This window comes from Chiloscyllium plagiosum, unplaced genomic scaffold (assembly GCF_037043375.1).
Source record: "Chiloscyllium plagiosum isolate Xiang-an unplaced genomic scaffold, Cpla_swu_hap1 HiC_scaffold_23, whole genome shotgun sequence".
In the NCBI taxonomy this organism is placed as follows: domain Eukaryota; kingdom Metazoa; phylum Chordata; class Chondrichthyes; order Orectolobiformes; family Hemiscylliidae; genus Chiloscyllium; species Chiloscyllium plagiosum.
In genome coordinates this window covers 8939615-8961569 of record NW_028270161.1, presented here as the reverse complement: position 1 = coordinate 8961569, position 21955 = coordinate 8939615, and the positions used below count along the sequence as shown (strand labels likewise).

Sequence of the window (21955 nt, the reverse complement as noted above, 5' to 3'; positions counted from 1 at the left end):
AATCAATTTTGACGTTTTTTTCTTGAGATGTGGGCAATGGTAATAATTCCATGTTTATTGGTTATCCCTTAGGCAAGGATAGTTCACATCCTGATTTCTCATAATGAAATCAATTATAATAATACATATTGAGATATGAAAAAACAATGCTATGCCTACAAAATTGTTAACTGACTTCACTTAAATGTTAAAAAAAATCATTCTGGTTCCTTGAAAGAAGGGTTTTCCAGGTAGTGTATAAACTCCCAGTTAAACGTTGCATGCATGAGCAACCAAGAAATTTAATAGTAATGAATCATGTCAAAACCAATTATAGAAACTACGTGCACCAAATGTTGGCAGTTCTTTGTGGCCTTTGAGTTGTGTTACACTGGTTTAATTCATTTGCCCACACAAGAGGTAAGCTGGATGCTACTTGAGTTGTGTGTGAAGAATCATCTGGCAAAAATCAGTGTTCTACAATGCATTGTTCCCTTTCACTGGGTTACATCTGGGTGTCCAACATAACTAAAGACACAGAAACAGCATCTGAGAGAAATTTTTAAAAAGCTGTATGAAAGACCCAGTCGTTAGTAACGACACCAGCATCCCTAAACATTTATGTATGCCTTGTTACTTCTTATCCTTCTTCATTCCAATGAGAAAAGTCCTAACTCCCTCAACGTCTCTTCATAAAACATGCCCTCTAGTCCAGGCAGTATTCTGGCAAATTTCCTCTGCACCTTCTCTAAAACTTCCACATCCTTCCTATATTTTGACAACCAGAACTGAACACAATATTCAAAGTATGGTCCAACCAGGTCTCTACAGAGCTGCACATAACCTTGAGGCTATTAAACTCAATCCCTCTGCTAATGAAAGTCAACACAGCATACGCCTTCTTGACAACCCTATCAATGTGGGTAGCAACTTTGAGGGATCTATGAACATGGACTCCAAAAACACTCTGTTCCTGCACACTGCCAAGAATCCTGCCTTTAATCCTGTGTTAGGCATTCAAATTCAACCTTCCAAAGTGAATCACTTCACACTTTTCCACGTTAAGTTCCATCTGCCACTTCTCAGCCTAGTTCTGCACCCTGTCAATGTTCCACTGCAACCTACAACAGGCCTCCACAGTGTCTACCATTCCACCAACCTTCATGTCATCAGCAGACATACTAACTCACCCTTCCTCATCCAAGTCATTTATAAAAGTCACGAAGAGCAGAGGTCCCAGAACCAATCCCTGCCGAACAGCACTGGTCAATAAGCACCAGGCTGAATACTTTCCATCTACCACTACCCTTTGTCTTCTAGGGGCCAGCCAATTCTGTATCCAGACAGTCAGATTTCCCTGTATCCCATGCCTCCTTACTTTCTGAATGAGCCTACCATGGGCAATCTTATCAAATGCCTTGCTAAAATCCATGAACACCACATCCACTGCTTTACCTTCATCAATGTGTTTTGACATATCCTCACTGAGTTAGATATAACGCAAAACTGTACTTCTCCAGCAATTCCATTAAAAGTCATCTAAAATTGGATCTAATCACAACATCAGAATATGATCCATTTGTCATATTGAGGATTTCTGCATTAGCTTAATATTTCATTCTTCAGAATGCACTAATGCACAACCTGCCATTATTCCGTTCCTTTCTCTCTGAAGGAATGATGGTAATCAGAGTAAGAAATGCAGCTGGGTCAAGAAGAGATGAAAGGAAGCAAGACAATACTCTGTCGGAGGAGGAAGAAAAAAAGAGAAAGGGAACATAGGTTTTACAATATAAACTACCTATTATATAAAGTTTCCAGCCCCAAAATCATGTATTTGCATTTAATCAACAAAGATGATGACGCTCCTTCCAAACAGGACATGTTACACTCACATTAGCAGTCAGCCTCAATTTTTCATTCTACAAATGGTTAATTTACCACTATCTTAAAACCAGGCACAAGGGATCAAGCTGTGTTGCAAAGATTTGCTGTAGTTTAAGACATGCCCATCCTTTGCATTGGATGCCTACAATATTTCAAAATACCATTCATCCATAATGACGTCATTATACTCTATTTGTAAGCTGACTTCTGTTTTTAGATGGATACTTCATTGCATAAAATGTTAATTTATATATTGGCATTTATCTGACATTGACTAACGGTGCAACGACAATAATAACCCTTGAAGTCCTCAACTAGTTGCTAATGTCTCACTACATCTGGCCTTATTGCTACTTTCTGACCTCACCTCTTCCGTCTATTTTCATTCCGTAAGCAAGATTAGGGGTGAGCCTTCAACACTTAGCTGAATATTATAAATGCATTACATGCTGCACCTATTATTCAGAGTTATAGTGCACATGCAATGCTCATTTTTCAAAGGCTGGTCTCCCTTTTAGCACCAAAGTAGAAAGCTGAGGAAAAGAAGCATTGTATTTGCCTAAAATTGAGATTGATCTCAGAACAGGTGCAGAACAACTGGTCATTTACAGATCTAAGATGAGCAGGATGGGAGTTTAAGAGCAAGACAAATATTAATAGTGGAACTAAAATTTTAGGTCTTTACATTTGCAATGAAAAATGCAGCAATTTTATTCCTGCAAAAAAAAACAAGAACAACTTGGAAACATTAAATGCATAACAGGTGGTTTAGTATCTGAAACAGGTTGTGTTAGCATTACGGGTGTGATCTTTTTCAGTTCAGAAGGCTCACAGTTGAGTGCTATTTAAGCTGCTGATAACCTGTTTTCATTTTTAGCATTTTCTGCTTTTACTTCAGAATGTATGATTTTTCTATTGTTACATTTTCACAGTCTACCAAATGAACTTATTAAAGGATAGAAAGTTATAAATGAATTATAAGCCAGCAATCCCACCAAGGGGTTCAGATAACATCAAACTGTTAAAGACGATAGTGGTATTTCATTTTTATAAATTTGCATTTTTTTTTAATGTGTAGTGGTCCAGTTGACATGGAGGTTCTCCCAAAGTCATTTGAATTTGAAAAGAGTAGCTTGTGATTGAGGACAAAAGGGACATTAACAGTTTTATGGTGTACATCATGACGGTATAATGGATCTTGTCAGTAACTTAATATGGCGGCAAGCCTTTGGGAAATATTATAATATACTGAGTATTCAGATGCTATGTTTTTCCTCCAAAACCTAGTGGTAAACTGTCCTTACGCACAGTATTCAGGAGCAATCCTGTACACAATAAAAGCTGAGGATGCGCATGAAGTCACGATAAATATTGTAGCAACAATGCACAAATTTTTAACTTAATTTAAATCTTAGGATTGGTAAGAAAGAACAACCTTACCACTTCAGTGATTTGTTTTGCTTTAATTGCACAGTTTTATAATTAGACCAAGTAGCTTTATGTTTCAAAGTTTACACACAATCATAATAGCTCTGTTACAAATTTGTTGCAAATGTAATCCAATTGTCTTTTTAATAATGCAAAGTACAGCATAATTCTTGATCAGTATTAACTGGTGCTTTAACACTAGTCTGTTGAAATGTGAGGTTCCTGAGGCAGACATGCCTCCGTCTATTGACTCTGCTTACATCAGTTCCTCCACTGAATGCACTGCAAATTGATCGCTTGCTGCTCCCAGGAGCATTTTCAAGCCTCTCACTGCCATTTCACTTTAGCAAATTATGCTTAATTTCATTGTATTTGACCACGCAATGAAATTTACTCTAACTGGACACTTCCTTCGACCATGACAGGCTTTGTGGCAGCGTCCCTTTCTCATTGGTTTATCAGCACATTTATCAGTGCATTTTTACCAGCGCCAGCTCTATGAGGCATAACAGCATTCTCAATACTTTGTTTGTATTCCGCAGACTGGCCTTTACATTCAGTGCTATTACTGTTACTTTTATATGTTACTAAATGAACTCCTGACTGCACTGCAACGTAATCTTCCACCCACATTTTATGTTGCGATTAAATCCTATCTTCTAGCTCCTTTGGTAATAGAAAACTGCACTGTACCATTACATTAATAAAGTAATTCTAGTCTCTAACATATTTACTTGCTATAGCAGTGCAGTGCCAAACATCATGAACATTATATTTCAATTCTCCAGCATGATCTTTGAACACTAAGGATTCAAAAAAAAATCTTTAGCTACATTATTAACTACATGCCCTTGCTGCTCAATCCACAATACTGATGACACAGTCAGTGAGACAGGTGGTCTATCATGATATACTTTAGTTATAGATATAATACTCTATATTGTGGAAATTGAATTTCTCAGATTACTGATTAAACTTCTTCTGTGAACATTGTCCTTTATGATGAATATAACATATAAATCAGAATCCCCTCCCTGGAGTCAAATTGACTAAAAATACGTTAAAACACTTACATAGAAAAATTAGAATTGAAATCACAACTGATACAAGTGAGTAGTTTCAAATCTCAATTTCAAGGTTGCTCAACCTTTGCTCTTACAGTTTACGCCACTCAAACCCCTCAACAAATCACTTTCAGGATCCTTGTCATGCTTTTTTTTTATGTATTATTAGTAAAGATTTGTTTCAGAAAAACAGGTAGTGAAAGTCTGCAGCAAAAATATTATTCCCACAAAGTCTCAATTGGTATTCAGATGAAAAGTACAATTTTTGACCTGCAGTGTACAAATCAAAAAAGAAATAAGAAGAAACCTCGGCCTGTTTAATCATTAACAATCAATTTATCCGCAAACTAGAATGCTTTAGTAAACAAATATTAGAAATATCATAGAGTAATGTCACTTACAGTTCTACAGCATCAGCAAAATAATTTGGCCTGAACTATTTCAATCTGCATTGTTATACTGGTCAGAATAGCTTTGCTCCGTATACTGGATTAAAAATCTAGTTTCATCCCACTGCAAAGTTTCCAGCCCAAAATGTTGCTGACACACAAGTATGAAAGTCATTAAATGGATCAGTTATCCTTTTTAAAATGTAAAAGCTATTTTTCTTTTCAATAACGATTTAAGAATGTGATCAGTTTGATGTATTAAAGGACTCCATAGTTCTGTTTCACATTAAGAACACCTGAGAGTTTCAGATGAGACTTTGTCCAGACACCTATTTTCGCACAAAGTTTATTTGCCGAGTAAACAATTGAGGAAGCCATATCCTTTAAATAAAAAGCAATAAAAAATTGTATGAGTTCCAATGTACTTACTACTGACAAAGCACCATTGAAACCTAAAGGTTGGAGTCACACCCAAAAAATAAGATGCATTTCAGTAGAAATCAGTTTCATTGTTCTATTTTAATTCAGACAGCATATGAACACTGTGCTGAAAAAAATCCTTCAAATTTGTATGCTGAACATTTTGCAGCTCTGCAACCAAAATTACAATTATCTATGCTGTAGAAGTTGTTTCTAAATTTGTTTTGGGGGATTACTTGATAGGCTACCATTTAATGACTATCCCTAATTGCCTTTAAGGTGATGGAGAGTTGAGTTATTGAAATTCTTCAGTATACATCAGTCAGGTGCAATTAGGAAGGAGGTCTAGGATTTTAATCCAGCAACAGCAAACTAACGGTGATACATTTCTAAGTCAGAATGCTGTTGAGGGCTTGAAAATGTTGGCGATCTCACAAGTCTGATGCTAAAGTTCTTCTAAGTGTTAGAAGGTGCAGGTTTGGAAGCTGTTGTCAAAGGTCCTTTGGCAAATTGATGCATTGCATCTTATAGAAGACATACAGTCTGTGTTGATGCTGTTCAAGCTAATTTTTTTTTGTCTGGATGGTAATTTACAAACCAAGCTTCTAAGAAAGCAGTGTTGGTACTGGAACTTTAGCAACTGTTTATTTGTGATTCACTTTGGAGTGTTGTGGATTCTACAATCAACTGTAACTTAATTTTCATCACCATAAACAGGGTTTTGTGCTTTCATTCATTGAAGACAAAAATAGCACAGCATGTGAGTTGTCAGTAATACAGCAGGGTTACTACTTTGCAGGTAAAGACACAATTGATTTCAACTATAGACCTGATGTCATTTAACATTGATACTCACATCCAATTTCGTTTAGTTATGTCCTGTCTCAATTGGTTTCCTTCAGAGGTTATGGTAGGAGCCACTAATTATCTCACCAAAGAGATGTCTGATATGGTTCACTCAAGTCACATTTGCAAATTCTATCTATCTGGTCCAGAGCCTATCTAGCTGTCTGATGCCTGAGACTGAGGCTTTGACTGGTTCCCGGTTTTGATTCTAAGTCACCAGATGTTTATCACATATTTTCTGAAACCAGAGATGGAAATTAGTAGAGAGAGAGGGGATATGTCCCAAAATGCAGACAGTAGTTCAAAATTCTCCAAGTAAATTAACTTGCTGGTACCAACAAAGGTAGTGCTCTGCAAAGTTTACAATGTTGTAACTCTCCATGTATAAAGTCATTGCCAGTCTGATTTGATACTGACTGACTGACTGTAATGACATAGAAACTGATCTAGTTTTACACTCCTGAAAAATGCTAGATGTCATTTCACTGTCTGTGTCAATTAAAATACAACAGAGGAACGCTATATGGAAGAGTTATTCCACATGGACTTCTTACAATTCAATTTTCCTCCATATGTTGATTATTACGCTCTTTATATGTGATGATTGAACTTCACTGAGAAAATTTATCTAATTGATACAGATCAAAAATACATACTAACGTTACTTATTAAAAAACAGATGTAGCTGTCCTCTTTAGTCAGTCTTAAGGTGCTGTCCTTTTTAATATCCAGTAAGAAACATATATTTTGTCCTATTAATTATAACCTTCCTCTGCAGACCTATCTTTTCAGCTTTCAAACTTACTGTAGCACAGCAGTAGATCATGTGGAACTCACTATCTCTCTCTCTCTCTCCACCCCCCCCTCCCCCCCACAACCCCCCCCCCCCCATTAGAATAATGATTGACATTTTTTTCCAGTCATTCTTACCATCAGAAGGCATCAGAGAACGGCTGAGTAAACAGGAGAACATAATTAGCACTCAATTTTCTGGCTTTTATTGCCTCCAGATCAGCATCCAGTATTAAGCAAGGTAATGATCACTGCTGAACTCCATGAAGACTGACAGATGACAACAGTTGAGCCAGTTTAAACTAAAATGGCTGAAAGATGGCAAGGAAGGAAGAATTAATAAGATTCTTACAATCTACCTTTGGAGAACATAGTATTTTGCACAGAATGCTTTCCCTTATACTTTACCTTCTACTTAAGCTAAAAGAAATAAGTATAAAAGGACCAGAACAAACAGTTCTTTCATCTTTACACTCACAATGAAATTCTCTAAATATGTAATCCATATGCTGGGTTGTCCGAAAAAGAAACAAAGACTCAGCTGTTTTCTAAAATACATCATATCCATATATTTTTTCAAAATAAAATTCAGTTAATACAATAAAGCTAACATTCACTTTGAAAAAGCCAATATAATCTTAGTTACAGAATTCTGATGGAATAGTAGGGCGTAAGGAGATGCTCTAAGGATGAAGAAACTGAAATAGACAAGGGGCTTCAAAACATATCAATTCATACATACAATTCAACGGATCTCAAACATAAGTGGAGAAAAGTCAGGTTGAAGCTTTGATAAATCCAAAGAGATTTCTACATTGCGAATATATTTATGCAAAATATTACAGCATTGCCTGGCAAAGTTATTTATGTCACATTATATTGCACGTGAAGAGAAATACTTGAAGTTACTGCTGATAGTTAGGGATTACTGATTTTAGTTAGGGAACTACTTCCCAAGAAACAGTTTTTTAATACTGTTGTGCTGCTAGTATTTCAAATTCATCTTTTTGGCACTGCAAAGAAAACGTAAAGCTCCGACAACAGCACTGAAAGGACTTGGTACAAGCAGGTCAATGTAAGTGCAGCTGTACAGAAGTCAGGCAGAAACTTGTATTTTACAATGTGGAATTCTCTAAATTTTGTAAGGGTCCAGACAGGCCAGCCATTTGGATATCAAAGGTGAAGAGTTCAAACTGCCCACATAAGGATAGAATATCAGCATTACCCAATCACTTCTGTTTCAATGGCATAATTCTTGGTAGAGTGTGGAGTATAAGAGGTTCAAATGCCTGAGGTTTGTGCCTTTTTAAACAGATACATTCATGTTCGTCCTGATTCCATAGACGGAGGGAAAAGTTAACAAAAACACCACTTTCCATAATCTACTTCATTGGAGGTGATGGGAGAGAATCAAAAAATGGGGTGGGTCAAGTAGTGATAAACTATAAACAACAGTTGAAACAATCAAAAATATGTAGAATTGTTGGCTGCAATGAGAAAGGGCTGAAGGGTTCACAATACTAACGATGCATAGCTTAGTCACAGTACTTGTTTTATAAAGGCATGTAAACTATTTGGATAGATTCTGTTATCAGTTTTCCTAAGGGAGAACAGCTAAACTGATTTCTTTGACCCTCTTAACTCTCTGCTCTCATGGGAACCAATTCAATTGTAATCTCACATTCAGTCAGGTTGACCAGCTATGTAGAGATGGTTAAACTGTTATATCAAGGTAATTGGGAAGAGTCAGTATAGTTTTGTTTAAGGAAAATCACATTTAATCATTTTAGTGGAATTCTTTGAGGGTGCAATATGCATTGTAGATAAAGAGAAGCTGGTAGATGCATTATATTTGGATTTCAAGACAGTATTTGACAAGGTACCACATCAAAGGTTCTTGCAGAAAGTAATAGCTTGTGGTATAGTGGGTAACACACAGCATGGATAGAAGATTGGCTGGCTGACAGAAAACAAAAAGAATGCAGAAATGGGTCGATGTTTGGTTGGATGTAATGAGTAAGGTCCTATAGGGTCTGCGCTGGCACCTCAAGATTCTACAATTTATATCAATGACTTAGATAAGGGGAGCAAAGATATGGCAGCTAAATTCAGAGATGACACCAAGCTAGTTAGTGTGTTGTGAAAAAGTCAAGGATATACTGATATAAATAGGTTGAGTGAGTGGGCAAAAATCTGGGAGATGGCATGTATTGTGGGAAAATATGAAATAGTTCACTTTGGCAAGAAGAATAAAAAAAATTGAAATAGAGAATGACATAAATAGGACGATTTTAGTGGGATATGGGCCAAGTACTGGGAAATGGGACTAGATTAGGTTAGGCTATCTGATCGGCATTGACGAGTTGGACCAAAGGGTCTGTTTCCGTGCTGTACATCTCTATGACTACAGAATTCCTAAGTGGAAGGGGATCTAGATGTTCTGGTGCATGAGTCACAAAAGGTTAGTATATAGGTACAGCATGTAGTCAAGAACGCTAATTGGGCGCTCTCTTTTATTATGAGAGGAAATTGAAATAACTCCAGAGAGGCTGGTATCCCATCACCAAGTCATCCTTGATTTATATGGAGAGAGTCCTTGACACTAATCCAGTTCCCTCATGAGCCAGATCTGAGACTGAACAGGATGTCTGACATTCCTAATCTTATTTGTCAGCCGAGGCTCCCTGATTGGACCAGAATAACAGTCCCAATCAAGGAGCTCATATTCTACGAGATCCACTGGCTAACCTCTTTACAATCACTACAGAAATAAAAGTAACAATGTTATGCGTCAATTATAAAGGGGAGATACTCAAGATGTCAAAGGGTCAAAATTTTAGGGTCAAGATGAAAGAATGAATCAAAAAATCCAGAGTTCCTTGGGTATCACAGGATATATAAGATTATATAAGGAATAAAGAGGAAGCTTATGGTGGATACCGAAAGTTCAAAACATAGATGCGCGTGAAGAGTTTAGAATATGCAGGGGACTACCTTGAAAAGAAAGTGAAGAAGGGAAAGAAAAAACATTGGCAGGTAGCATTAAGGAAAACCCAAAGGCAATTTAAAACTATATTGGGGCAAGAAAATACTAGGGAAAGAGTAGGGACCAAAGTGGCAATGTATGTGTAGGGCACAGTGAAAGTTTGAATGAGTACTTTGCTTCTGCAATTACTGTAGAGAAGAATGATGCAGTTTTAGAAATCAGGGCTTGGACTGTGATATGCTTGAATAAATTAGTATTGAGAGGAAGTTGGTGGTTTATTTTCCTATATAGTCAACAGATAATGACAGCTGTTTGTAAACACAGCCAAGCAATTGTGGAAGTACCTGTAGAACATACGGGATGGGGGTGGGGGCGGCAGACTAGCACCAAGTAAATCCAAATTTTCATCCAGAAGGGTACCCATGAACATTTTCCAGCAGCTATCCATGGATCAGGAGCACATCAAAAGGAGACTTTTCTCCTCTTTCACTCAAGAATGGGGAGTTCCACTTCGTAATTTCAAGTCAATTCTAACCTGATTCCTTGTTGTAGTACATTGTACATTTACATACTCAACCGCTATGATTATTTCTCCACCTGCAAAGTTGGCAGAAATGGCTCTGAGCAGTGGGTTGTTAACTAGACCTTGTTATTAAGCTTTGTAAAGAGTTAAAGTAATTAAATGGGATTGATTTTGTAATTTCAAATATGAGCAGAATTGTTGTTGCACTGTACCATTTCACCCATTTGTAAAGTACTCACACAAGAAAAATAATTCCATTGTTAAACAACAACAATATTATATTGGTTTATGAAAAAAGAAGAATTTACATCCACCAGCATTAATGTAGCATAACACCCTAAGGCACATTCACAAAAGAGTGAAGAAAGTAATTGGATATCAAGTCCTGTAGTAAGTGACAGCAAAGATAAGGAAGATAACTGAAGCAAAGGTCAAAAAGGTTAGGTTTGAAGGTGGGCAGAGTTGAAGAACAGCAAAGAAGTATGACAAGTTGACAATGGTGAAGTACAAAAGTACTTGAGATACACTGGGTGCATAAAATCAGTAGCAGTGTCATTTCAAACTAGATCTAAATGAATTTATGTCACCATGGAGGACGATACAAGATTGAACACTTTTCATAGTGGAGGATGGAATAGTAATAGTGGCATTAATGGACAATATCTAATTTTGGGTGAACATTCAGGTAGGAAAAGTCTAGGTGGTTATCTTTGCATAGACACTTATATAATCTGATCTCTGGTATAAAGGAGACATGGCAAACACACCAAGTTACAATACAATATATCTTTCCTTTGTACAGACGCATCAAGTACTTTAATATTATGATATAAAGAGGGAGGAGCTGTCCAGAGTTGATTGGAAGGGAAACCTAGCAAGGAATTATTTGGTATAATCAAATGAACTGCACAGTTTTAGTTAAGTTAGCAACTAAATATTTTCTAATGTTTTAAATTTAGGGATATAAGCTTATTTTTATATCCAAGTTGACTACAATAGAAGTGGTGGCACAAGAGATATGGTTCTTTGCTTTTCTGCTTAGGGTTGGGTTGTATGAGCACCAAAGCTGTAACTCTATTCACCACATTAGGCTAAGTGGAAATAATGAAATTAAATCATATTGCACCAAATATGTGGCAATCTGTAAAAAAAGAAGTGGTGCAACATTCATGAAGAATGGCTCCACCGTCAGCCAACAGGCTAAAAATAAACGTGTAGATTCTAGCGAACTGCATTTTCAACAATAGGATAATTACAATAAAGGAGTGTAAACAATGGGAGATCCAAGAAAATATCTAGTTAGACTATTCGTGGATCATTATTGCGAGTCCTTCCTGCAATTTAAAAGCTAAGAACACACACTTAACAAAATATTACTTGTCAATTGCAAACAAGTTATTGTGAGACAACCAATTGGTTTGTTGTGTCAACTAAAAGGCTTGAAGTAAACTTAAAGTAACAAAGATGAGATTTGATATTTGTTGCTCATTCTTTTTGGAGGAACAAGATTTTTCCCATCAATCATACTAATGCCATGAATGGTAAAGTCTGTGATATGGACCTACTGTCACTGGCAACCATGCTGTCAATGTTCAAGAACAAAAACAGAAATAGCTGGAAAAACTCAGCAGGTCTGGTTGCATCTGTAGAGAGAAAACAAAATTAACATTTTGTGTCCAATTATCCCTCTTCAGAACAGAAATGTGAATGTTCGAACTTCTTCCACCTTTTTAATCCCATGGAATCGAACATAAATTTTCGAAGCAAAAGATTAATTCATTTATCATTGTCATCCTGGTCTCTCTCATAACAATTAGGATTTAAAACATTTAAACCCAGGCTAAGACCATTGAAAAATGTGGTGTAAATTTACCAAATAACACACTTTTATTAGCTCAGTAGCTTCCACGTTTTGAAAGTGTTTATGTATAAATACAGAGCTGAAAATGTGTTGCTGGAAAAGCACAGCAGGTCAGGCAGCATCCAAGGAACAGGAGAATCGACGTTTTGGGCATAAGCCCTTCTTCAGGAATGAGGAAAGTGTGTCCAGCAGGCTAAGATAAAAGGTAGGGAGGAGGGACTTGGGGGAGGGGCTTTGGAAATGCGATAGGTGGAGGGAGGTCAAGGTGAGGGTGATAGGCCGGAGTAGGCCCCTCCCCCCGCCTTGTCTCAGTCAAATCCCTGAACTCAGCACCGCCTTCCTAACCTGCAATCATCTTCCTGACCTCTCCGCCCCCACCCCACTCCGGCCTATCACCCTCACCTTGACCTCCCTCCACCTATCGCATTTCTAAAGCCACTCCCCCAAGTCCCTCCTCCCTACCTTTTATCTTAGCCTGCTGGACACACTTTCCTCATTCCTGAAGAAGGGCTTATGCCCGAAACGTCGATTCTCCTGTTCCTTGGATGCTACCTGACCTTCTGCGCTTTTGCAGCAACACATTTCAGATCTGATCTCCAGCATCTGCAGCCCTCACTTTCTCTCTATGTATAAACACACACAATTGTCACACAAATAGGAGAAAAACTTAAAACAGGCTTTGTTTTATAATCCAATTCAAGAAACAAAAATGCATACTGGATAGAAGACTATTATTATTTAAGATTAGTGAATTTTTATCAAGTAAGTCAATTACTTCTGTGTCTACTTTGACCACTGAACCAGCAGTCTTGATTCTGAGCTCCGCTAAGCCCTGGACATCTTCAGGAAAAGTGCCTGTATTTGCTTTCTCTTTCACTGTTTCAAGAGCTAAAGTAGAAAAGATATTCTCAAAAGAAAATCCACACCTGTTTAAACACTTGAAGGAATCATTCAAATTACAGCATAATCCTGGCATATTTTTCCACAGTGCAAGCATTGCTGAAATAGATAATCAAAGCTGACTTCAACAGCAAAGCTGATTGCCACATCTTCTGTAATGAACATGCAAAACACAGCAGTTTGCAAAAGATGTGAAATAGGCTGTCTTCTGACCTGACTGTCATAAATTCGATTGCAACTATTAAAATTATATGAGGAAAAAAAAGATATGAAATACTTTCATGCTTCACTGATACTTGAGGCATTTCAGAAGGTGACGGTCACTATGAGAGAGTAGTATCTACAATCGCAGTAGCTACAGTCAAAGAATTTTCTTCCATAGCATTGTTACCAAAATGTAGGATTGCTCTAATGGTGTCACTCAGACTATTGATACTGCTGTCTCTGATCCTGACAATGCTGTGCATACTGCTCACTAACAGATGACTGCGTGGGATGTGTACAATTTGCTAGAAGCATCTTTCAATCAGAAACAAAAATCCAGTAGATGACAGATGAGGAATCCAGCAGTGAGTAGCTCAGATCTGACTTCCCAAAACCAGCCTCCCATCGGTAAGGCACAAGAAAGAAGTGTAATCGAATAGAGTCAGAGTTGTACAGCATGGAAACAGACCCTTCAGTCTAATTCGCCCATGCCCACCAGATATTCTAATTTAATCTAGCCCCATTTGCCAGCATTTGGCCCATATCCCTCTAAACCCTTCCTATTCATATACACATCCAGATGCCTTGTCAATGTTGCAATTGCTCCAGCCTCCGCCACTTCCTCTGGCAACTTACTCCTTACATGCACCACCCTCTGCGTGATAAGATCCCCCTAGGTCCCTTTTAAATCTTTTCCCTCTAACCTTAAACCTAGCGCCCCCTAGTTTTGGACTCCCCTACCCTGGGGAAGAGACTTTGGCTAATCAACCTATGCATGGCCCTCATGATTTTATAAACCTTTAGAAGGTCATTCCTCATCCTCCAATGTTCCAGGGAAAATAGCCCCAACCTATTCAGCCTCTCCCTTTAGCTCAAACCCTGTAACTCTGAAAACATCCATATTATTCTTCTCTGAACCCTTTCAAGTTGAACACAGTAATCCAAAAGTGGCCTAACCAATGTTCTGAACGACTGCAAAATGATATCCCAACTCCTATACTCACTGCACTGACCAATGTTATGAAGTTGCAATCGATCCGAGCGACACAGGAGTTGGAGCTGTTCTGCTACAGGAAGATAATGATGGAATTGAACTGTCAGTTGGTTTCTTTTCAAAGAATTCAACATCCACCAGAGAAAATACGATTTAAAAGAAATTATGGAGTTTGCAACTGGTCTAACAACATTTTAATGTTTATGTCACGAACAATATGTCAGAGACGGTTGTGTACACTGATCACAATCCTCTTACATTTTTGGAATGATTTAAAGACAAGAATATGAAACTACTTCATTAGAGTCTTAGGTTACAGACTTTTAATTTACAAACTGTACAAGTTGCAGGTCATAAGAATGTGATAGCAAATGCATAATCGCAGATTTAACAGATAATGTATAGATAAAATTGAACAGATACCTTGTCAAAAGCCTTACCCAAATACATGTGTACAACATCCACTGGTCTACCCTGATCAATCAACTTCATCACCTCCACAAAAAAAATCAATTAAGTTAGTAAGATATGATCTGCCAAGTTGACTCTCCCCAAATAGGCCATGCTTTTTCAAATGTGTGCAAATCCTATTCCTAAGAATTCTCTCCAATAGCTTCCCAACCACCAATGAGAGTCTCACCAGTCTACAGTTTCCGGGATTATTCCTAATCCCCTTCTTGAACAGAGGAACAACATTAGCTACTTGACAGTCCTCTGGCATCTCCAGTGGCTAGTGAGAAGAATAAGACCTTGGTCAAGGACCCAGCAATCTCCTCTTTTTCCTCTCTCAATAATCTGGGGCAGATACCATCAGGCCCTGGGGATGCATACACCTCAATGCTCTTCAAGAGACCTAACACTACTTCTTTCTTGATCTGAAAATGCTCTGGCATATTGGCATGCTCCACACTACTCTCACTGTCCTCTGTATCCTTCTCCTGGGTTGAAACCGATGCAAAGTACTCATTTATGATTAAGTCCCACAAATTTATACACCTTTAAGCATTTTAAGTTGTCCAGCACCTCTTCTGTAATATGGACTCTTTACAAGATATCATTTCACTTGCATGGATAACTGTAGATTCAACAAGTTCAGGAAGCTCAATGCCATTCAGAGCAAAGCAGCCTACTTGATCAAAACACCATCCACCAGACTAAAACATTCACTTCGTCCACAGCACGCACACAGTGACAGTAGTGTGCAGTATCTACAAGATGCACTGCAGCAACCTACCAATCATCCATCACAGTAGACTTCAAACCTGTACCTTTTTCACTTAGAAGGTTAAGACCTTCCTATCGCAATAAGGTCAGAAATGGGGATGTTCCCTGACTGAACAAGGTTAAGCATCATTCATGGCTCATTGAATACTGAAGAACCACGTCCAACTGCAGTAAGACCGAGACAATATCCATGCTTGGGCTCACAATAGCAAGTAACAGATGCACCATACAAGTCCAGACAATGACAATCTCTTGACTCCCCAAAACCTGTGCACCATTTACAAGTCACAAGTCAGGAACATAATGCAATAATCCCCACTAGACAGGATGAATGCAACTGCAACAACACTCAACACAACTTGATATCATCCAGGACAAAGCAACCCATTGTATCAATCCATAAATATTCACTCGCTTCGCAAAAGTGCTTACCCCCTACAAGATACACTGCAGAAATTCATCACGGTACCTTAGACAGCATCTTCTAAATCCAAGACCACTTCCATCTAGAATAATACGGGCAGATGTGTGGGAACACCACAATCTGCAAATGCCCTCCAAGTGACATACCATCCTGACTTGGAAACACACCTGCATTCCTTCAGTTTGCTGGGTCAAAATCCTAGAACTTCACACCAAACGAACTGCAACAGTTCAGGGACACAGTTCACCACTTCTGGAGGGCAACTAGGGTTGGGCAATAAATTTTGGCCTAGTCAATGAAGCTGGCATCCCATGAATGAAATAAAAAAAATTGATAAAGCAGATGCACAGGAATGCTACAACTTGCAAAAACCCCTCCAAGGCACACATCATCCTTATTTTATGTGACATCAAGAATTCTTCGCAGTTGCTGGGTCAAACTCCCTTTTTGACAGCACATACATCTGCACTGGTTCAAGGTGGTCTACTCCACCTTTGCAGGCAACTAGGGACAGGCAATGATTGCTATTGGTAAGTAATAAGACTATTTTGAGATGGAGAATGATCATAATTTCAAAGTACAGCAGATATAGGTTTGGTTCATTTATACAGTGGGACTTCTCACTGCTAAAACGATCAGGATATATTAGCATTCTTAATGAGTTATTTTTCTTGTTACACCATTTTAATGATGCTCTCTTTAGCTCAGAAACTGGAATTTTCCTGTGAATGATGTCTATATGTTCATCCTCAATACCACTAAATGTTGCTCCTAGTCATACCTGTTCAAATTATTTTTGATAAAGTAAGTTTGAAATGAAATTGCTTGAAGGGTTTTGTTTTGCTGGAAAGCTGACCCTTTACTGTCCTAAGTACTGGACAGTCTAGGGGTAAAAAAACCTACTAATTTTATTTGTGCGTTATTAATTTTGCACTCATGTTCCTGGATCCTGGACACCACAAAATACTTGCAGGAGAATTGAATCATATTTTCTGAAAGAAAAAGATTTAGTTCCCGCGTCTTTCTTTGTGGCTGAAATTAATGAATTACCAAAGGAAATTTAGGAAAACCCTGCTAAAAGCCATTCTTACCTACATAAATCAATGGATTAGGCATAGAGCAAATAATTAGCCTTATCCCAGAATTACTCTTTCCTCAACCCTCTTCTTCACACCAATTGCATGATTCCATAAAGACCAAAAACTCTTGAATAGTCATAATTTTCCTTAATGATTTCCTCCCTTGTTAAGACTGGATTTGTGATCAATTTGCGTAATTCTTCTGGATCTCTAAAAACCGCAAGAAACTGGATTTCTGAGCCCTAGTTTAACCTGCACAGAAATACAGGACCACAGACTTTCTGCTCAGATTTATGCGAACAATAAAAAACAATATGACACAAGGAACATTCTGTTCTGATTCTATATTAACAGTCAAATTGGTATTGTGAGTGCCTATTTAATGCTTCTTTTTCACTGTAATGATCACAGATTAAAAATAAAATACATGCACAAGTTCAAACTCAGCTTCTAAGTTGCTGTGTTTTGTGAACAACACTGATGTAGATAGAATGCAAAAGTGGAAAGACAGTATAGGCTCTGATGAACATCATCGTTATACTTTTATCTTTTAAGCATTTGAAGGTGGTACCAGGTTTAGCTGGAAACCCACTAATATGCCACCAATAATTCTCTAAAAATATGATATTCTGTCAATGATAACATAGATTGAATTAACCTGCGCTTAGTATGATTGATGGTACTAGTGCATAATCTTGAAGGTACTGTATAATGCTGGCAATCCGAATGGGTCCAAAGACCCAAAAACAAACTATTTCCTATTTTTGAGAATGCCCGTCTTTTAAATTTCCATACATGTTGGTCCTTTCAGAATTGTGCATTTCCAACTGAACAGCAGACTCGTTGCTGGCTAGATCTTGTAGTATTCCAAAATCTACGGCCCAGTACAGTTGTGCAGTTGATGTCCTTGTTGAAAAATTAAGAAATAATTCACCCACCTGATTTCTATGGAAGTAAAATGTTGGGTAACTTGTTTGAAAACTCAAAGATGCCAGGAAGAAAGTCACTAGATTGTCACATTGGATCATTTAGGAGTTTTTGTTTCATTCTGAGACCAGCAGCTGGAGTTCTGTTTCCAGTCAAGCAGAACTGTGTTTATATTTCTTGGCTCCTACTGGTGTAGCTACCGCACAAAAGAAGAGTTTTACGTATGCCAATATACACAAGTAATGTTCGCTTCAACCAGTTGAAAATATAAAGAATTAGAGAATGTAAATAGAGAAACCCTGTTCTTCTCATTAAAATTAAAAGTTGCATAACAAGTGTTGAGGAAGCCCAATGGGTTCTGGAATACCGATTTAACAAGACATTCGATTTATGCTCCATGCAGTGACAAACCAAAATATGCAAGATTACTGCCTCCAGGAAGTCTGAACCCCTTTGCTTGGGAGTCAGCTTGGGCCTCATTGCAGATTTACAATGCAAGTGTAGCTGTGGTATGAAGTGAAAATTACATTGCTGGATGCTAAACTTTGTAAATTTCATAAGAGCTCTAAGAGATGACAAGAGATTCAAAAACTTAAATTTGACAAAAATGAACTACTTCAAGACTTAGAACTTTTCACAGGATGAAAAGTCTGGGAAATAATGTCTAAGATCTCATTGATCAGATTTAATCGTTTGACTTTCCAAGGGATTGAATGTCACCTCCAAAGACATAAACCGAAGGAATTAATAGTCAACAAAATATCTTTAAGGTCTTGCAATTTGGTTCCTGGAATTAGATACTTCCAGTAGTGTTCTTGTGTCTTCCAACAGATCTGAAGTACTTGAACAGAATCAAAGTTTTGCATTTCCAATGGACTGCCTACAAGCAGGGGAATACAATACTGTAGTGCAGATGAAAGCAGTGGCCAATCTGTAGTACTTCTTTGAAGACTGACAAATGTGGTAAACTTCGTCATCCCTGATCAACAATCAATTCTATTACTATAAAGCATCCATAGCGGTGGTTGTTGTAAAATACGTGCCAGAACGCTGTGCCCATGGCATAGCAAGACACCAACAAAAATGGGAGAAAGTGAGGACTGCAGATGCTGGAGACCAGAGTTGAAAAGTGTGGTGCTGGAAAAGCATAGCAGGCCAGGCAGCATCCGAGGAGTAGGAGATTCCTGAAGAAGGGCTTATACCCGAAACGTCGATTCTCCTGCTCCTCAGATGCTGTCTGGCCTGCTGCACTTTTCCAGCACCACACTTTTCAACCAACAAAAATGGACAACATTAAAAATAGCAACAATCCAAAGACCAACCTCATAGGCAACTTTGTGGGCAATTTTCATTCTGAACGTAATTGATTTCTGATTCTTTTACTGAATCCAATTATTTATCCAATGTAACATTACACCTATACTTCAGGACTCTATACCACAACCATTAATTGAAACATGAAATTTTAGTAAATGCAATTATTTTGTTTGCCATTCAAAAACTTCCCTCAGAAATATTCCTTGGCATCCTTCACAGAAACAATATTCCATTTATAAAACCAAGTGGAGGATTGTCAAGGACTCACAATATGGAGGCTTCATTCACACGAGACTCCTTTCCCTTTTCTGACATGGTTACACACTTTTGGTCTCGGGTTGCGTCAAACCTGTTCTTTCAGAAACTTCTTGGTCAAATGCAGCTTGGATGTTAGTCTTTATCGAGAGGCATTCATACGCTGGAGGTTTCTTGGAGAAAGCGAGGACTGCAGATACTGGAGATCAGATTCGAGAGTGTGGTGCTGGAAAAGAACAACAGGTCAGGCTGCATCTGAGGAGCATGAGAATCGATGTTTCGGGCATAAGCCCTTCATCAAGAATTCCTGATGAAGGGCTGAAGCCTGAAATGTTGATTCCCCTGCTCCTTGGATGCTGCCTGATCTGTTGTGCTTTTCCAGCACCACACTCTCAATTAGAAGTCCCTTGAAAAGTCTTGACCGTTCCTAATTTCTTCCTCCTTTGAACATAATCTCAGGAATTTGTAGACAGAGGCATTTGGGGAACAGTGTGCAAATTGATAACATTGGTTCAGATGAATGTGACTCTTCAGCATGCTTTTCTAAATCTTCCAGTTTACTGATTCTACCATTTCCCATTAAAGCATCCAGCTGTCCCTTACATAAATCTGATGCTTTAATTTAAATCCTTACCAGCAATCGATTTCCACTGGTGATGGCCCTCATTGTGAAGTACTTCCTGATGCCTGTCTAAACTTGGCTGTCATTAACCTGATCTATGGCTGCTGCAGCACAAATCGCATTTCAAATTGAATTCCTTCAGAGCTTTCCCCCTTTACCAATATCCATTCATTTCTCCATGTCCTGCTACTTAGGATGTTGGTGCTCTTTCCAAAATAGCCAATACATTTATAAACTATGAGCCTTCAATTCCTGTGAAATTAAGGTGGGTAAATCCTATCTTAGAAGTACCTATGTTTGCTGTTATAGTTTACTTCCAACGAAAAACTTTGTTTAAGCACTTTTCAAATTCCTTTGTGATGAGTACAGCACAGGAGTTTGAGGAATTTGTCAGACCTCCAGACTATAAAATCATTCTCATTCAAGATAGGCAAAAAAAATCTGCTCAACAGACTAGATACATTCTTTATCCATTTTTTCTGTTTACAGTATGCACTAGTGTACTCATAAGTTTGGTACGCAAACAAAAAAAGGAACATTGCTGACTTTTGGCATTGTTCAATATTATCCTCATTCTTTGACTGAATTCTGAATCTTAGCGCCATCACAAAATAACAGACTGTATTATGTTATTTTCTAAACTTAAATCCACCCCATTAGTGGAAACAAACTCCGACCAAAGCCTTTGGCCTTTAGCCAAATGAATGACTGTACATGACACCACTGGCAAGCTGCCAAGCAACAGACTGCCAGCTGCAAAGTTTACTGAGCCTAAAGCAGTTATAGCACACACTTATTCATCTTTGGTTTCATTCAATAAGTTAAGTGGAAATTATTTTAATGCATGTCACATTTTGGAAACCAATTTGCCAACAAATTCCATAATAATCCCTTAAGTAACCAGGTGACCACAAAGTTTGAAAGTGTTCCTTGACAAATTGGTTGTTTAATAAATCTGTAATTTTACACTAGAGTAGCACTTTATTCTTTAATAAGTATGAAAAGCTAAATTTTTACATAATATTTAATTGAAAACAAATAATTTTATATCAAAACTAAATACCTAATTTATACAGTAACAACTGAATAGCAGAATAGATTTGTGGCCCACATGCAAAACAACAATATTTTCTAATAAAAAGAACAAGCCAAAAGAGATATTTTAAAAATTATTTCATTACAGTTCAACATCATTTCACATTTCAAATGCACCATTGGTTTCAGTATACAATTCAACATGACATCGAAGAGAATACCTTTTTAAGGTTAGATTGCATGCTTAAGTCCATAGCTACAAATAAGTCAACCTTTCATTTTTCAGCTAATAAATTCATGTTCAGGGCATCAGAAAGTGACCATCATTTTTCAGCTCAGAAATGCATGTAGAAGGGATATTCACCTTACAAGACCGCATATGGTACCAAGCAGCTGACAAAGGCTTGATTTCTAAGAAGATTCCTAAGGGAAGGATGAGGCAGGGACTGACAAGGTAAATCAGAGATAGCATAAAAGCAAAAGAAAAAGCATACAAGTGGTAAAGATTAGTGGAAAGCCAGAAGATTGGGAAGCCTTTAAAAAATCAGACAAGGACAACTAAAAAAAGCAATAAAGTAAGAGATGATGTAATATTAGTATAAGCTAGATGATAATAGTTTAAAAATTGCAAGAATTATGTTTGATATAAAAAAGTAAGAGAGAGGCAAGAATGAATACTGAAACACTGGAAAATAAGGCTGGAGAAGTAGCAATGGGGAAGAAACTGAATGGGTACTTTGCATCAGTCTTCGTGGTGGAAGACACTGCCAGTATATGAAAACTTCAAGAGAGTAGGAGG

General features: G+C 37.8%; 1 protein-coding gene across 3 annotated transcripts in view; it reads right to left on the bottom strand.

The window, feature by feature from the left end:
• Positions 1-21955, bottom strand: part of taf3 (TAF3 RNA polymerase II, TATA box binding protein (TBP)-associated facto) — a 194502-nt gene that overhangs the window by 107629 nt on the left and 64918 nt on the right. Inside the window, exon 1 of one of the 3 annotated variants that reach the window (XM_043714115.2) lies at positions 6944-6971. The exons of the other annotated variants lie outside the window; for them this stretch is intronic. Coding sequence (XP_043570050.2) covers positions 6944-6956 — 13 coding nt within the window. The 5' untranslated portion in view covers positions 6957-6971. Of the gene's footprint in view, positions 1-6943; positions 6972-21955 lie in introns of those variants that run through there. 3 annotated transcript variants of the gene reach the window in all.